We start from the raw sequence: 19,333 nt of genomic DNA on the forward strand, positions 1-19,333 counted from the left end.
GTGTGTGTGTGTGTGTGTGTGTGTGTGTGTGTGTGCGTTTGTGTGTGTGTGCGTTTGTGTCTGTGTTCCCCATCACCATCGCTTGACAACTGATGTTGGTGTGTTAACGTCCCCGTAACTTAGTGGTTCAGCAAAGAGATCGATAGAATAAGTACTAGGTTTACAAAGAATAAGTCCTGGGGTCGACTTGTTCGACTAAATCCCCTTAAGGTAGTGCCGCAGCCAAATGACAGAAGCAAGTAAAAGAATAAGAAGAAATAATTAGACGTAAAATCTAAAAATTATTAGTATTGGGAATCAAATGTGAAAATATCAAGTGGCTAGCAGAAAACCGCCTGGAGAGCGGTCTTTCTGCTAGTATAGATAATGTTGTCTGGTTGAAAGAAGACGAAGGAAGAGATGAATGAGAGGGGTGAAGGAGGGCGTATGGAAAAGAGGAAGGGAAAGATATGTTAGGGAGAAGGAAGGAAAAATTCACATGAGAGGAAAAATTCGGAGAAGGCAAAGGAGAAAGACGTTCTGAAATACATAACTCATCTGCCAACACCACAGTATGTTGTGCGTATGTGTGTCATGTGACCATCAAAGTAACTGACGCCATAATGACCCAAAATTAATTTACAAAACTTGGTGCTTTCGAACGTGTGTGTGTGTGTGTGTTTATTTTTGCAGTGACCATCTCGGTGATGCTGGAACCGCCTTCGGAATTAAATGTTCTTTGTCTTTATCTAAGGGTCTTATCTTTTGTTGGATTTTCCACTGCACTGGAATCTTAAATTGGTTCAGGCCGCTCTGCTTTGGTTGTAGCTAATCGGTAAGTTACAAAGTGCTTTTAAATTCCATATATATATATATGTATGTATATGTGTATGTGTATACGAGTATGTGTGTATGAATATGTACGAGTTCATATATTTCATATATATACTTACAAATGAGTACTTTCTATTTGGCGCCCTATCGCACATGTTGATGATATAGTCCGCTAAACTCCAGGCTTCGTGAATTTTAATAATTGCTCTCTTCGGTACAACATACTGTGACGGAAAGTACAAAACTTTAAATTCACACCCTGTCAGACGTCTCTCAGGTTTGGTTAGAAGCAAGGTGTACCAGCTTCTGGTTTCTTATATGAGCAACGTATAGTAGCTCTATGCTTTTTTAATATCTATCCCTATCTGATATATACTTTCCTCATTACTTGTACAATGAAATATGTAGTTTGTTGATGAGGTCATAATATTGAAACAGGTCGTTTTACATTTTTGCAGAAAAAAAATAAGTATATAGATATACTGAGTTTATTATTCTAATATAGGCACATGACCAAAAATTTAGTGAAAGGCTGTAGTCGATTCAATCGATTACAGTTTTTGGTTGTATTAATATTATCGTTCCCAAGAAGCAAAAAACGTGAGATATGTTTACAACTCCTGAAGAAACGCTTTTGCGTTGTGAAACCTAGCGGCCATTATTCAGCAATTCAATTTCAAAAAAGCCACTATCGAACTACTAAAGATGACTTTGTGTATCGCATTGCCCTTGAGCTATCCCGCCTCCCAAACAGCAGCTGATCCTTCTGGTCCCTTGCCAAAAGAATATCTATCAAATTTATAAAATCCTGTTCCTCTCCTGTACTCAGCGACGATGATACTGAGAGCAGTACACTCACGATAAAAGCCTTTACGTTTGCAACCAGATTCGAAGCTATCTCCTCTCTGCACACAATTAGTAAATCGCCTTCAAATCGATTTTTTATTCCTTTTCAGCTTTCCAGATTTACCACCATATGTACATACACGACAAATGCGAAAAGCCTCCAGTCACTTCAAACCAACAAAGTCACCTGACAATGTTCCTTCCACTATCCACAAATATTATCACCTAACTCTTCAATTTCTCCCTCTCTAATGAGACTTACTCTGATTTTTGGAAACCTACTACAATGTGTTGCATTCCTAGGAAAGGCAACCTTTTTAGACCCTGTCCTCTCTAACCCTATCGCACTCCTAATATTATCTCCAAGGTGATGGAGGCAGCCATTAACAATGACGTCCTCCAACGCCTTGAATCCCTCTCTCTCTCTCTCTTTCGTCTGTTCTCTCTCTCTCTTCCTCTCTCTCTCTCTTCCTCTCTCTCTCTCTCTCTTCTCACCCTCTCTTTCACTTTCGTTCTTCCATTCTCTCTCTCCCCTTCTCTCTTTCACTCTCCTTTTTCACCCTCTCTTTCATTCTTGTTCTTCCATTCTCTCTCTCTCTCTCTCTCTCTCTCTCTCTCTCTTTCTCTCTCTCTCTCTCTCTCTCTCTCTCTCAAGAACGATATGTACAGTCTCCTAAAGCCAAATTCACTGGTAAATTACTTTCTTATGTCACCTCGCCTTGACGAAATATACTGAAAGCAATGTTGTCCTTGACATCATCAAATGTTTCGACCGTGTCTGGCGAGTGAATATCCTGCTGAGGCTACCCACTTTTCAGCGCTACTAGTTTCTCATCTCTTGAACTGGTACTTTCCTATCAGTTCTCACTAAATCGGCTTGTTGTCGAAGCTCTTTTTGTTCCTCACTATTAATTCCAGCGTACCCAATGGCTCGGTTTTGTTCCCTACTCTCTTTCTTCCATACATTAATGACTGATTAGCTGTCACGTCCAGCAACATCCACTTTTGCGCAGATAGCATTACTCTTCATTCTTCCCGAGCTCTATCTCACCGTGCATCATCCGCACGCAACCTAGACACCACGCGCCAAATCCGCACCGATTACCTTAAGCGAGTTCTTTGAAAGGATCTCCCAATGGAGTATGCCAGTTTTGTCTATTTCAGCAGTAAAAACAACACAAATGACACTCATATCAAATAAACACCATCGCACCACACACCCTCTTAAGCATAAACAGCATGCAGCCAGAGCCCTAACAATCACTAAAAAAAAACAGGGAAAATGCTATCCCGCGAACATAGAGAGAACTACATTCCAGCAACTAGCCCTTCTATTCATATCAAGCAGATACTTTAGCCCCCAACAGTTATTGCCACACTACTTAGCTCAACTGAGGCTAAAATTGGAATATTGCATCCACATCTGAGACAGTGTTGCTGCTGCACACATCGATATCCTCAACCGCACCCAAACTAGAACCCATCTCACTGCTCGGTATGAGCGCACTGAGAAGCATACCAGCTTATGGCTCACAACAGCATTATTATCTCTCCCTTTTCTCCCGTTACTATAATGGCCTCTACCCCTCAGAACAAGATGGAGCCAAACCACCTCCACTCAACAAGGGTCGTGCGAAGAAGAGACATTAGCGCAGGTCTAGAAAGATTAAATCCGACCCACACTACACACAATGCCCAGTCCTTCTCAAATCATTAGCTTTCTGGAATTCTAGAAGTTTTGAGACTTTATAGGATAGGTAGTTATAACTTCTTGAGGATCATAGTTTCTGCATATCATTACTATACATCAAATAAAGTGACCTGCAATTTTTTTACTATTCTAGATTAAAGGAGACGTTTGTAACAGTTCTTTGAAAAGACACTACTAAGCACTGATTGTCACAGCTGACTAGTTTGCAGAATATAGTCAGGACTTCAAGGCAATTTAGAATCTCGCTATGCAATAAGGTTTTGTGTCAAACTGGGCAGAAATACAAGAGAAACTTATGAAATGCTCCAGACAGCTTATGTATTCATTTGTGTGGTCCGAATGTTTTTCGTTGGCATAAGAGGCCAAGGCAAAGCAAATCCACCGAGACATTCATAATGGTTCCCTTTTTCAACAGCAAGGATATCATCTACATCCATTGGGTTCCCTCTGGCCAGATGGTTGACAAAGATACTTTGTCAAGTAGAAGAATTCAAAAGTTAAGGAGATTTCGTCGCAAAAGGCCAGAGCACCAGCACAAGGACAATGCACCAGTTAGTCCACAAATCCATCCTAGTAACCAACTACTTAACAGAGGTGGACATCAAAACTATCCCTAGACTTCCTTACAATCCAGTCCTTGCTCCCAATAACTTATGGTTGTTCCCCAAGCTGAAGGAGAGATGAAGGAAGCTGTAACAAGGGTCAAGTTACTAAGGCAGCGAGCTGGAGAAACGTTAGCACGCCGGATAAAATGCTTAGCAGCATTTCATTCGTGTTTACGTTCTGAGTCCAAATTTCGCCGTAGTCGACTTTATCTTACATCCTTTCGGGGTCGATAAAATAAATACCAACTTACTTCCTCCACCTCCGAACTTGCTGGCCTTGTGCCAATATTTGATACCAATATTACTTAAATTACTACATACAACCTACCTGTATTAACTTCATAATTTTGTCTTTTCTTCTGTTTTAGGTCTCATTGTCTTGCCTCTGTGTTCTCGGTGTTGCCTTCGAGATACCGAAAGGTAAATATTGTATTCATTTACATTTGTTTTTGTACTTATAAGTGTTTATTGTTGTTTGACTTAAATTTAAATCTGTAGACTTTACCTGTCAACCCTGCCTGTCGCACCATTTGACTCAAAAATACCTTTGGACGAAGACAACTTCGTTGTCATGATTCGAAATGGGTCTCCAGTCTGAGGATAACTCGCTCTAGTCGTATGCCTCTTTTCTATGTTAGAAACAATCTGGCTAGTCTGTTACGGAGGACTTTCCATTCGGGAACTATCATGGATAATTTCCAGATGTCCTTGGCCTAGTGTTGCTACCTCGGAGCACTACCGGTTCAAGATAAACTCTACATGTACGGATGTACTGTCAGACGGACTTGTCTGAGGTGCGCGTAGAGTGACGAAACGTTCTGCACGCCCTCATTTAGTGTCCGGGCATTATTGACTTGTGGGGTTATGTTGAACAGCTGCTGTCACGTGTGGGACGGATGTGTCTGTCGGCCGAGTCTATAGTGATGCTCGCACCACCGTCCTCCTTCAATCGGACAGGCAAGGCAGTTTTCCTTTGCCTGGTGGCTGTGGTGAAAGAGGCTGTTTGGTGGACAAGGCTAAAAAGGCATGATGACAGATACATTCCTCTTTGGTAGAACTCTCATTGACATCTTCAAGTTTCACATGAAAAGAAAATTAAGAGTGGAGAAGGAAGTGCTGTCCTCGAGTAAGTTTACTGAAAGGTGGGTGAAAGTTGCGAAAATGGCAAGAGTGAATGGTACCTTTAAGTGTAGACATGTGAGTCGGAGACAAGGAACTGGAGAGAGCATTTGCTCCCAGGGTTTCAAGGAAATCTCGGACATTGGGGTTCCTCGATTATCCCTAGAGGCCTTCTTGTATCAAGAGGGCTACATCTCTATAATCCTCCCCGCTATTTTTTTTTTTTTTACTTTTGTATGCTATGCATATGTCCCTTCCTTTTCAGTGTATACCGTGTATACTTGCTTTTTTTTTATCATTTCATTATTATATGTAAACCCCCACACTTTGTCTCTGTATTGTCCCTCTCATCCTTCGCCCTTGTGGCAAATAAATGAAATCATTATTATTATTATTATTATTATTATTATTATTATTATTATTATTATTATTATTATTAAGGCGGCGAGCAACAACAACAAGGCCTGACATTTTAGGGAAGGGGGCAGTCGATTAGATTGACTCCAATGTTTCACTGGTACTTAATTTATCGACCCCGAAAAGATGAAAGCAAAGTTGACCTCGGCGGAATTTGAACTCAGTATGTAGCGACGGGCGAAATACCGCTAAGCATTTCGTCCAGCGTGCTAGCGATTCTACCAGCTCGCCGCCTTGATAATAATAATAATGATTTAAAATTTTGCCACCAACCAGACCTTTCGCGACACCCTTAAAGCCAGGAACTTTTCAGCATCTCCTCGTATGATCTTTTCCACCTCTCCCGATGTCGTATCGAGAGGGGTCTCTACTATAATCTCCGATCAAAACATCTGTTCGTTTCACTTCGAAAAGGGTGTATCGGAAGTCAATTTCATAGGTTGTATTTGTTCCCTAAAAAACAGTATCAATGATAGAACCCCGTATTATTTGCTGCTGTTATAATTAATGTTCTTGATGATGTTAATAATGCTTATATTCTAATGATGCAGGCGAAAATATCTATAAACTGAATTAACGATATTACTTCGATCTCCGGCAGAAATTATTGTTTCACCAACATTGCGCATTGTGTTATATATAATCATTTTGAGTAAATCAAATTGGGATTTTTGTTTTGCTTTTTTATAAGAATATAACGATGCATCTTACAGCAAAGCCATACAGGTGTTCAATTAACTGCAAAGATAATTGAATAGCTATTGAAGAAAACTACTAACGTATTCATGGTATTTTCTTAAGAATACAAGTTGTGTAAATGATGCCCAAGAAGCAATTTCTTGGATGGCTGCGCATAATTGAATTGGCATAAAATCAGTAAATTTTTTAAAGACTTAGTTCATAACAAAGTTCAAATGGTTTCTGCAGAAAAAAATTAAAACGATCAGCAACAAAAAAAAAACAGCAACAAGTACAATAATAATAATACTTTCTACTATAGGCACAACGCTTGAAATTTGTGGGGCAGAGATAGTTATATATATATCGACCCCGGTTTGCAACTGGTACTTATTTTATCGACCCCGAAAAAATGGAAAGCAGATTCGTCATCGACAGAATCTGAACTCGGAATGTGGAAGACGGATGAAATGCCGCTAAACATTTTGCCTGGCATGCTAATAATTCTGCCAGCTCGCCGGCTTAATAATAATAATACTGGATTTTTGTGAGGAAGGGAAAATCGATCACATCGACCCCTGTACTTGACTGGTACTTAATTTATCGACCTCGAAAGGATGAAAGGCAAAGTTGACCTCGACGCAATTTGAACTCAGAAAGTAGAGATAGACGAAATACCAATTTCTTTATTGCCTATAGGGGGCCAAACACAGAAATGGACAAAACAACTGATTGGGATCAGTAATACGTTATGATTTTACATAAAATATGAATATAGAAATTATATAAAATATTTTTTAAAAATCCGGACACTGGACAATAGCGTGAGGGACGGTTTCCTTGTCTCCCCTGCATCTTGGACAGGTCGGAGACTGACGCTTACCATGTCTTGCAAGCTTATCCCAAACGGGAAAAGCACCTCTGTAACATTGACAGATCAAGGACTTTTGGAAGTTGTCCAACGTTCTCAACCCGAATGTACGATGGAACAGGCTGTCCAGTTAAATATACCCGAGACCTAGAGTCGCCCCTAGGCTATCGTCACATTTAGACTCCACCAACCCACTATATAAAATTCGTGTAGAACCTCCACCGTTGGCTTTGCCCGCGCGCCGGAATAGCAGGAGGGCCTTACGGCACTCTTTATGCCATTCACTCGACTACGGTCTACGAAAACACCAGGCTTCCTGTTCGCAAAAACTTTTGAACTAGGAGAACATTTGTCTGGCCAGCGGAGACCATCCAGGAGAATCCAAAGATGCTTCAGCCTCAACGCATGCTTGCGCATCATTAACCAAGGCATCCCTAAACCTCCCTTTAACGGCTTTTGACAAGAGACAGAGTGTTTCACAAGTGGCGACCTGCCTTTCGACAATAAACGAACGATCTGTCTCTCCAACCTTATCAACCACGAATCCGGACAGAGCACGACGGTCAGGCGGTAAGTAATGACCGATGCGATAAAAACATTAGCCACCTCTGCCCTCCCTTTCAGGTCTTGATTACTGCAGCCACCCTACTCGAAACCTCCGTCTAGTTCTTCTCTATCTGGAAGCCTGGTCTAAACCAGACTCCCAGCAAGTTAACTGGTCCCTCTGTCCAGCGCCTAACAACGCTGTCTGAAGGCATCGATTTGCCAACCCAGGTGCCGAGCTGCAAGCCGACCGACTTTTCCCGATTAATCTTTGCTCCTGCCACCGTCTCATAAACCTCAATAGCCTTACCCACTTCACGTAGGCGTGCTACTGTGGTTACGCTGATAGTTATATCGTCCGCGTAAGCGGTAACAAACTCCTCTAAACTTTGTTTTCTTGGGATGTCACTCAACCATTGCAGTAGGGGCTCAAGAGCCACCACATACAAAAGTGGTGAAAGTGGACATCCTTGACGAACTCAGAACGTAACGGCAGACGAAATACCGCTAAGCATTTCGCCCGGCGTGCTAACGTTTCTGCCAGCTCACCGCCTTGACTTCCGTTAATATTAAATACTTAAGCATTTGGACAAAAATCATTACTAATATCAGACGATTGCACTGGCTTCGGGTTCATTTTATGTATAGCAGGCATTAAATTGGCTTCTTTTACCAAGGTTGTCGCTGTTTAGCTCTAAATCAGTCTTCATCAAACAGATCAATGATCAATTGAGTTCCAGCAGCGATTTTTTCTTTTTTTTGTAGTTATAATGTATCCAAGGCTACATGTCACCCTAATACTACTTTTTAAACCGAAAGGGGGTTATCTAAGAGAATTGGTTGCTATGTCTAGCAAGTTACGAAATCATGTAGCTACGGCCTCGTTGGTTCTATTCCCTATGCAAACTTTCACATGTTCTTTGTCTGTATTAGAAGCACAGTGAAAATACTTCCCAAGTGAAGCTTTACAGCTTTCAGTTCCTTCAAACACTGCCCCTATTTTGCAGTTGTTTAACTGTTTAAATATTATGCTTACCACAAACAGTTAGTCCTTATCCACGCCAAACCTTTCAATTTCTCTCTCTCTCTCTCTCTCTCTCTCTCTCTCTCTCTCTCTCTCTCTCTCTCTCTCTCTCTCTCTCTCTCTCTCCCTCTCTCTCTCTCTGGATATTTCTTGTTCTTTGGAAGCATATTAGAGTGTACCCCACTCCCGAGAATGACAACCTCTCTGACCAAACAAAGAATTGTCATATCGACTCACTTCCAACATTGCCTCAAAGATGATGGAGACATCTATCAAGTACAAATGTATCTAGCACCTTAAATGTCTCTCTTTTTCTGTCTCTTTAATGACCACTGGTACGGCTTTTGTAAAAAGTCTATTCATTTATCTTATGTCACTCACAGCTGGGCCCTCACTATCGAGAAATTTATAGAAAACAGAATTACTTTCAACATCAGCAAAATATTCCCCCGAATGTGGCACACGAAACTAGTTAAAAATGCTTGTCAATCGGCTCCAGCTGTCTCTCATCTCTTGGATCGGTAGCTATCTATCTGATTGCATCATTGAGGTGCTATTAAATAATTTGCTGCCTTGTCCGAAAATCGAAGCCACAACCTTTCGTTTGTGAGCCTAACACTCTAACCACTAAACCACGCACTTTCATACCCGCACACATTTATATATTTATGTAAACGTATATGTGTGCGCGCGTTGTGCAGTTGTATGCGTGTATGTATGTATGTATGTTATCTTTGAGATCTGTCTAAGTTCTTCATGGATTTCAAGCCGGTCACTAAAAAAGTGACAGGACTTTTTTACATTAAGACAGTTTCCGGCATTTGTAAATATGACGTTGAGTTAGTGTGCTGCATATATGTAGGTGTATGCATCTACATTTATATTCTGTGTGAACACGTTTCTTCGTGCTTAGGTGTTTGCATATGCGCGCATGTCATCGCTTTTTACATATGCATGAGTGTGTGTGTATGTATAAAACTTAAAGGTTTAATAAGATGAGGATAATTAGTATATAAAACAAAATAAAAGCATGTAAGTAACAGCAGTCGTAATTGTAACCTTCTTCCTTCTCTCTCCATTAACCATCTTTGTCTTTTTATTTATTTATTTCATCAAATTCTGGCTTCTGTAGTCGTTATCGTGGCTGATTTTATGGCTTTTGTTGATGCTTTTTATGGTTGTTGTTGTTGTTGTTGTTCCTGCTGTTGATGGTCTTGGAATGTAAACATTCTCACTCTTCTCTTTATAATGTTCGTTTTACGCCCGATTTTACTTTCTTTTTACGATTTTTTTTTCTTAAATTTAAACACAAGGTCAATAGTTTTTGAGGGAGGGGTTTCTTGATAACATTGACATCTGTACTTGACTGGTACTTCAATTTATTAATCCAGAAGGGATAAAAGACAAATTTGACCTTGGTGGGATTTGAATTCGTAACATCTAGAAGCGAAACAAATAGTGCAAGAAATTTTTCTGACGCTTTAAAGATTCGGAAAGACTTCCTTTTGTATCCCACCATAATTTTTTTTCTTTTAAATATTAGATATATTAGACATGGTAAAAAATTCATTTTATACCATGTCTTATAATAATAAAGATGAAAACTTCTTAAATTGCAGAAGAATTTGGCTGTCTGGCGGTTTAGCTTAAATGGTAACGCATTCCAACCGGATATTAGAAGGATGTGAGTTCGATCCTCGTGGCTGGCTGCCGACAATTTCTTCTGCTTTTAAAAAGAAAAAAGGATTTTATCCTTTATATCTATACTGTTCGGTTCCTATGCGTTGAATAAAATTTATCTTTCTACTTGTTCTACCATATATTTCAGCGCTTCGAAAACAAACTTCTTTGTTTACATACAGCGTATAAAAATTAAGAATTTCTATTAAAAAAAACTTCATTTCTGTATTATATATATTCATGTCCTAGTTTGCCTAACCTTAAGGCCTAAATTGCCTAACTCTATGAAATTTGCTTAACATTGAGGCATGAATGTACAGAAATGAAGCTTTTTTAATAGAAATTCTTAATTTTTTATGACTTTTTCATTATTATTATTATTATAAGATATGGTAGGAAATCAATTTTCCACCATGTCTAATATTTTTTTTTAAATTTTATGGAGGGGTACAAACGGAAGTATCTCCAGCGATTTAACCAAGCCACAAGATCTCAAATTTGAGCGGGGCCTATAGTCAATTATGTGGTCCCTAGTACATTAGTGGTATTCATTTCGCCTGACCTGTTAAAAATAGCAGCATTACAAAAATTTCTTGCATTACACACTGTTGTCTTTAAAAGTGGAGGAAGATGCTTTGAATAGTGTAATCCTATGATATATCATGTTGTAAAGTGAAAGAAAGGCGGGATGATGATGGCTGGAGTGTCTTCCATCATAGATTTGCTTGATCAGTTGACTTGTTGCTAAACAACAACGACAGCAACAACAATGCCAAGGACTGATAACTTTTTTTACCGACACCAGGGATAGATGAGAAACAAAGGAGGTGGGGGGGGGAAGAAAAAGGAAGGAAGGAAGGAAGGAAAAGAAATAGAGAAAAAAAGAAATGAAAGAAACAAACATAGAAAGAAAGAAAGAAAGAAAGAAAGAAAGAAATGGAAAAGGGAAGAAGGAAAGAAAAAGAAATGAAAGAAGAATGAAATGCAGAAAAAAGAAAACAAAAGAAAAATGAAGGAGAAAGAAAGAAATGGAGAAAGAAAGAAAGAAACAAACAAACAAATGAAGGAAGGAAGGAAGGAAAGAACAAAAGAAAAAGAAAAAGAAAGAATGTAAGGAATGGGTGTAAGAACAGTGAAAGATGGAAGAAGAAAATGAAGGCAGATTGAAGCATGAAATATGGTAAGAATAAAGTAAATAAAGACTTCGAAAAGAAAAGAAGACAAGACACAAAGAATGAATGAGCAGCGGAAAAGTGTAAAGGAAAACAAGAATGAGTTGAATTTGTAATGATAACAAAAATGGGGTGGAAAGTTTCAGAAATAGCAGAATCAACACACTCTTTAACTAGATGTCTAGACAGAATAGCAAGTGCATCGCCTCTGTGTGTGTGTATGTGTGCGTACAAACATATACTTACTTGTATATATATATATATATATATATATATATACACATACATATGTATGCCGCCATTTTGGAGGAATCTTTTGTTTGTTTTTCGTATTGGGGAATTCCTGTCTTGGAAAAGGTTGGTTGGTCGATGGATTTAAGCATCAGATACCAGGCACCGTGCCAACGTAAACAGGAACAGCAGTATAAAATAGATAGAGATACGGAGAGAGAAGGAGAAAGTGCGTGTGTGTGTGTGACATGTATGTGTGTAGAAACTGCAGATAAATAGAGAAAAATGGAGACAGTCGTTAATGTTACTATTGCTTAGCCTCATGTTCAGCAGACCTTTGTGCTCCAACCATGATCGACTCCATTTTTTGTATATTTAAGCAAGATGTGTACAACCCTTTTTAAGATGTGTACAACCCTTTTTAAGATATGTACAACCCTATTTAAGCAAGATGTGTACAACCCTTTTTGCCATAGTACTGTGTGATATAAGATAAGCTGGCTGCTATTCTGAACGTGTCGTGCAATCGCGTAAAGGCTTCCCTCTTGCTTCGAGATAGTCGAGATGGAAAACATTATCTTTACTTGCTTTCTAAAGTTCCGTCTCATTAAATTATAGAAGGGTATAATGTAGTGATGACGTAGATGGATGAACGGACAGACGGGCGGAAAGACTGGAAGATAGACCTATAGATAGATAGATAGATAGATAGACAGACAGACAGACAGACAGACAAGTTGAGAGAGAGAGAAATGTATTATATAATGTTTGTTAGATAATTTGAATAACCACATGACTCCGGGTTCAGTCTCACTGCGTGACACCTTGGGCAAGTGTCTCCCACTATAGCCTCGGGCCGATCAAAGCCTTGTAAGTGGATTTGGTAGGCGGAAACTGAAAGAAGCCTGTCGTATGTATGTATGTATGTGTGTATATGTTTGTGTGTCTGTGTTTGTCCCCCCCCCCCAACATCGCTTGACAACCGATGCTGGTGTGCTTACGTCCCCGTAACTTAGCGGTTCGGCAAAAGATATCGATAGAATAAGTACTAAGCTTACAAAGAATAAGTCCTGAGGTCGATTTGCTCGACTAAAGGCGGTGCTCCAGCATGGCCACAGTCAAATGACTGAAACAAGTAAAAGAGTAAAGAGTAAAGAGTATAACCTTTTTTGGTGAGTGGTAAAACATATTTGTTAGATATTCGTAAAGAGAAATCGATTTGACTTTTTCAATGTTTTCATAATCCTTCATCAGAGAAAAATAGCCTACCTACTGAGTCCTAGGAAATATTAGTAACGTTTAGCTATTCATAATGTATACAAACTCGGACATTGCTAATCAGATCTAGTTAATTTGCATAAGAAAGATGATTATAACGATATCATTGATTAAATGAAATGAATGACATAGCGGTTTGGGATGATTTTGAATATAATGTATTGCGTAATAAAGAGACATATTGATTATAAGACCTAACGAGTGTTATTGTGTAATAATCCTTTCTGATATAGGCACAATGCCTGGAATTTTTGGAACATGGGGGTTATTCAATTGCATCGTCCCAGCGCTTGACTCAATCGACCTCGAAAAAATAAAAGGTAAAGTGGACTTCGGCAGAATTTGCATTCAGAACGAAAGGACAGACAAAATACCACTAACCATTTTGTTCGTCGCGGTACCGCCAGCTCATCGCTTTGTGTTATTGTGTAATAATATTACATTATGTAATATTGGCAAATTACCCCGAAACGACTTGTAGCCACGTCTGTTAATCGGGTTATGCTACATTAATCCCTATCAAGCCTATTTGATTCACTTATTTCTGTCAACTCCATTGCAGTTACATACATTTCATACATATACACACCCATACAAACAAATACACGTATATGTTTGCTTATACTCGCACATACATACATATATATCATAAAAATAAACAAAGGTCTTTTCCTAGCCATTGACTCATAAGGCCGGTTTTCAGGATTCTCTATCATATAATTCAAGAGAGTGCATGACCGAAAACGTGAGTCTCAGTCAAATACTGAGAGCGATTTAATCAACGAAACATCTCCCTTAAATTTCAGGCTTTGTGCCTATACTGTACACAATTCTTGTTGTTGTTGATTGCCATGAACTGACGTTTGTTATAGACATCCCAAAGAAATTGGAATTTTACATTTTTCTTACTATTTTATCAAGGGAACATTTTTATGACCACTTCGTTTGCTTTGGGATGAAAAATTAGGGTTTGTGTTTAGACATCTTCATATTTGGTAAACATTCTATACTATGTTTTCTAGATGGCCCCTTCTTATGAAGGCGCGGGAAGAGGTATTCACCACAGTTTTTGTATCTTTAATGTAAACAGGTATTCCTCAAAGCGTTTAATTAAACACGCAGATAATTTAGACATAGTACAGCACACAAAAATGAACAGCACAGAAAATCTCCATCAATCTGAATAGTATGACATACCCGATAGTCAGCAATTTTTACTATGCTTCACCTTTTTTTTTTTCTATCGTAAGTGCCTTCACAGACTCCCGGTTCTACTCTACTCTTGTTTTCAGCCAAGTAAGAAAGAACCTTCACCTGCCACTAAGTGGTTTATTTCTACCTTTACCTACTTGTATACTGTCCATCCATAAATTGAAATGTCCTCTAGCGTTAACATGAGTGACTAAGTTAGGAAAAGTGTAAAAAGAAAGCCTGTAACTCTAACATTGCACTAGAAAATTTATATTAGGCAACGTTTGAATATAAGTAAAAAATTCGGGGCGTTAGCATGCGTGAATATAACATAGCTTCTTTAATAGTTTATGACATTGGGAAACAAAAGATACTGAGATAAGTAAGTGTTAATATACAAAAGATACAGAGATAAGTAACAGTGTTAACGTACACCTTTTACTTATTTCTGTGTAGAAGTAAAGGTGTTGATTGAAAATAGACTCAGAAGTAGGTGCAAGTTTTATCTAAGTGGTTTAGTGCAAAACGATCTGAGAGTACTCTTATTTCAGGGTCAATGGTCATTCTAAAGGCCAAGCAGTTTCACGAAGATATGGGTACCGCAGAGGCTTGCGTGTTTTTTCCAGTTGGGTGATTTAGAAACTTTATAAGCCGGCATTCGTAAAGTTAATTTATCCCTCGAAAAGAAAAAGTATATATTGAGTTACATATTTGATGACCTGGTTTAAAAAATGATTTAACTCTAGAAAGCAGATTTTACTGCTAATTTTTTTTTGGCTGAGTTTTAGTAATATACCGACAATATTTGATAATCTGGCACTATCAAGGCCCTACGAGTACTTGAATAGCAGAACTGTATTCACACCAAACACACAAATACGTTGGACAAACACTACAAACACTGTAAGGGATACTTCAAATGGAAACATTGTTATAACCAATAATAACAGTTTCTCTACCACGCTAGCTAAATGTTCAAGTTTGGTTGATTCCTGTAAAAGAATATATGGGAGAGTGATGTTGCAACGGCCAGAGACTCCTTGGCTTCTGGTAAGAAAGATGGTAGCATACTTCTTTATTGCCAAACGTGAAGAGAGCTTCTATATGATTTACAAAATAATAGACAAAAGAGGTCTTGGTCGATGTTTGGAACGATGTTAGTTCTATATACCAAGTAGGGATACATGGAAATGCATGCCTGATTTTTAAAAACAGTGGACAAGGCGAAGCGATAGGCAACACCAGTATCCGTACTCCTTCTCACAACCTCAGGCTGCAATATAATAAGCAGCGGGAGACAATAGTCACAGAGGGTGACGTTGTTCTCACATGGACTTTTTTCAGTGCAGTATGGGTAGATTGTGCGCGCTAAATGGAAGAAAATTGACATGTAATTGGGTGGGATCAGTATGGGCATGCGGGTCTTCATGACACTCGAAACCTCAAAGCCATCTCAGAGTTGTATCCCATTGTGGGTACTTAGAAGACATTAGATTGGTGGGATAGTAATTAAAGCCTATTTGTTACACGTATAACGGTAAGAGTCACTTGAGGACTTTCTACTCCGAGGAGCTGGAAAAGAGGAGAAAGACAAGCGGTGGACAGCAGCAAAGATAACAGCAAGAGCAGTAAGATCCGGAATATACTGGTTTACAGAGCACCACCGATCGTACTCCAATGATGGCAGAAATAATCCCTCTCTCCTCAGTTCCAGAAGTCGACAACCAGGACGCCGAAGACTTCACCCCCGTTCGGAGTAGTAACATATAATTGTCTTATGACGATGAGGAGAGAATGGATCTTGAAGCAAATAGAAAATTCACAGAAAAGACGAATAGATGCAAACCGCAGGTGTCTAAGATGGAAAGAACAGCGAGGAATTCCCGTATGCTAGTATCAAGAAGGCGTATCTGCTGAATGACGAAGATGAGATCCTTGTAAGTAATAGGCTAACTGATGAGGACGAACCAGGATCTGAACGCATGTACCAGAAGCGGAAAGTAGTTGGATTCATGGGGTTACACAGAACTAAAGTAAATGGCAGCTTTTCCCCTGTGTCTTGTTTAGTTGCCTCTCTTTGTTGTATGTGTAAGCATCTATGTGTGTATGACCAGTTATTTTATGAATTTATTTGTATATATATGTATATATATATATATATATATATATATATATAATGGAGAAATTATACAAAATAAGTGGATGATGAGTAAAGCACCGGCACAGTTTCGATTACTTGTTATCCATAGATTTATTGCAGGAACTTCGTAGTGGCGGTTGAGGTAACAGTATTAATAAAATAGATGGAATAAAAGATTTTATTTAGTACGACACATGCTTCGACCCGTTCTAGGTCTCTTCGAGTACATAAATAAATAAAAAAATTAAGTCACGCTAGAGATTTTCTGATTCGGTTTTACGTACGCTACATGTCCATCACATACATGCACACATACTCACACGCACGTCTGAAGGTGTAGGAACGTATCTACGCCTGCGAAGCTTGGAGTAATGTTCAAGCTGAGTCAACTTGTTATTAAATATTTATTCCAACTGCGTATATTGAGTGCTGCTTGCGTTTATTTACCTATCTACTTATATATGTAAGGTACTGGTCAAGCTAAGGTTACATTAGTAGACACTTGCACTAGGTGCCACGTAATGAGACCTAACCTTAAACTCCTTTGTTAAGAAGCAAGTCTTAACTACACGGCTATGCAAACAACTACCACAACCCTTTCCCAATATAATTGTTTCAATTTCAACATATGTCAAACAAGTACAACTCTGACATAATGTAGAAAAGATAAATATAACAGAAATGTAGTGAATATATGTAATTATGAAATTGCTGTAGATGCTACGTACATTTAGCAGGTAGTGTAAGGTGACGGGATGGAACTAAGGAACGAGACAGCGATAAACTCGGAAGGCGCGGGTGGCGGAAACAGGAAGAGAGATGTAAGGAAGGAGACGATTAATGGCTGTTGGTAGTAGTAGCAGCGGCGGTGACGGCAGCTGTAATGGCGGTAATACGGATAGTATGGTAGTAGTAATAGCTATGGTAGTAGAGATTGTTGCTTAGTCCAAGAGTAGCCGTGGTCGAGCAGACTCATGATCAAAGGTATTCCATCCGTGACCATCCTGTCTTTTTTGTGCCAAAATCTCAGCACCACATTATACAGTATTATTTTCTATGATAGTAAGTAGGATGTGATTTGAGGGAGATTTAGCTGTTGATTCTAACAGATCGAGTGACTACGTAGTGGTTCCTCTTTGGCTCGTGTCAGTGGTGGTTATTGGTGATTTAGGTGGCGTCGTTATTTAGCTCCATATCAAGTCTGCTTTGAACTGACAAAGCTATCATCACAGGCGTTCCAGCCATGACCCACCAATATTTTGACCTGGCACATTGTAACCCAAGGCCAGAGTCACCGACGTGTTCTGTTGTTGTTTTTAATATTATAAGGTTATTTAACTGCTATTTGTAGCAGGGTAAAATCGGACTCTCACTGCTATTGCTGTTTAGTCCCAGGTCAAATTTTTGTTGAATCGTGCTAATTTTGAGTAGAGCTCCAAGTGGATAAGGCTGAGGCGATGTTGTGAACTAGGTGAAAATTGACAGAGAGAATGTTATCTACGAAGGTTTAGGCTGAGATGGCGAACGTGTGCATCGTTTCTGTTATGTATTACCACATAACTGTCGTAATTTGCTGCTGTTTTGCTTCTGGCAGACTGGGGCGTTCTATTCTTATGCTTCTTATGGAAGGGAAGCTTTTCACTGATCAGATTGCCCGTCTGTTTTGTTTTGTTTCTTTAACACACACTCAACACGGGTATACACTGAGGTTATCGCATCTGCAGAGATTCCCAGGCAGTGAATAGGTAAGATTGCCCTTTTTCATGCACGTTTTACTTCAGCTTGTCTCGAGGAAGCGGCTATCTTGATTCAGATGAAGACTATGACTGGACACCTGACGTTTTAAAAATTGTCGAACATTTACAGCCCTTTATCAGTTGAACAATGATTGGTATAACTTCTATGATGGCATTCTACAGGATAGTAGTGTTGGAGAAAAATAATGGTGGCTGAGAGTGACGATGTCCTCACGGAAAATCCAGGCATTGTCAAGAACGAACTGACTAGTCTGTTCCGAATGACCTCCCGCTCGAGGACTATGGATAACTTTCAGATATCCTTGGCCTGAAAGTACTATAGGAATGCATCGACAATTCTAGATAAAGTCTACGGGCACCAAAGTGCCCTCAGCTGGACCTGTTTGAAGTGCTTGTAGCGAAAAAAAGCGGTTTGCACTCTTTCATTCGTTGTCCGAGTTATGCAGACTTGGGGAGTTTTGTCGGAAAGCTGTTGTCACGTGGAAAACAAATCTGGCTTATAATGTAAGTTCAGTCCTTCAGCAGCTCTGAAGGGCAGTTTGAGAAAATATTTCCCCAACTGAACACCGTTCTCTGTTGTATTTCGAAACTGATTGATAATATCGGCAGATTTGAAACCCCGATTCTTTCGATTCTTGCACAAAATTCTGTCGGCTTGTCCTCGTTCGTCGGCATCTTCCTATCACAGTAATGAAAAAAAAAAGAATAAATATACAAAATATATTACATTTCCTAGATATGATGGATTCATTTGATTTCATTTACGTCGGCACCAACATATTGAGGAAAGCATGAACGTCATAGAATCTCATTTCCCCCCTCCTACACAAAAAAACAAGACTTTGTAACCAGGAAAACTCCTACCTAATTAATGAATTATACATGTATTCATACGTATGAGTACTTTTCTAATTTTGAGTATACGTGCTAGTGTTTGCTTATGCTTCTGTTTATTTGTGTATGTGTTTATGAATGAACGTTTATGTGCGCGTACGCCTATCAAGCACTTTGAGGAAACACTATGTAGTCTGACTTATCTCAAGTAGAGTTAATTAAGGAATTGCTTCTTGAAGCAATTTCTGTAGTGAGGAAATCTCTCTCCACCAATGCTTGCATGCACACACACGTGTGTGTGTGTGTGTGTGTATACGTGCGTATGTATATATGTGTACGTATGCGAACATATATGTATATGTAAGCGTTTACTTGTATATATATATTTACATATATATATATATATATATATATATATATATA

General features: G+C 39.1%; 1 protein-coding gene across 1 annotated transcript in view; it reads left to right on the forward strand.

Moving 5' to 3' along the window:
- Window positions 1–19,333, forward strand: part of LOC106871402 (A disintegrin and metalloproteinase with thrombospondin motifs 16) — a 164,846-nt gene that overhangs the window by 58,224 nt on the left and 87,289 nt on the right. Inside the window, exon 2 of the mRNA XM_052967174.1 lies at window positions 4,344–4,395. Within this exon, the coding sequence (XP_052823134.1) occupies window positions 4,344–4,395 (52 nt within the window). The remainder of the gene's footprint in view (window positions 1–4,343; window positions 4,396–19,333) is intronic.

This window comes from Octopus bimaculoides, chromosome 1 (genome assembly GCF_001194135.2).
Source record: "Octopus bimaculoides isolate UCB-OBI-ISO-001 chromosome 1, ASM119413v2, whole genome shotgun sequence".
Lineage (NCBI taxonomy): Eukaryota > Metazoa > Mollusca > Cephalopoda > Octopoda > Octopodidae > Octopus > Octopus bimaculoides.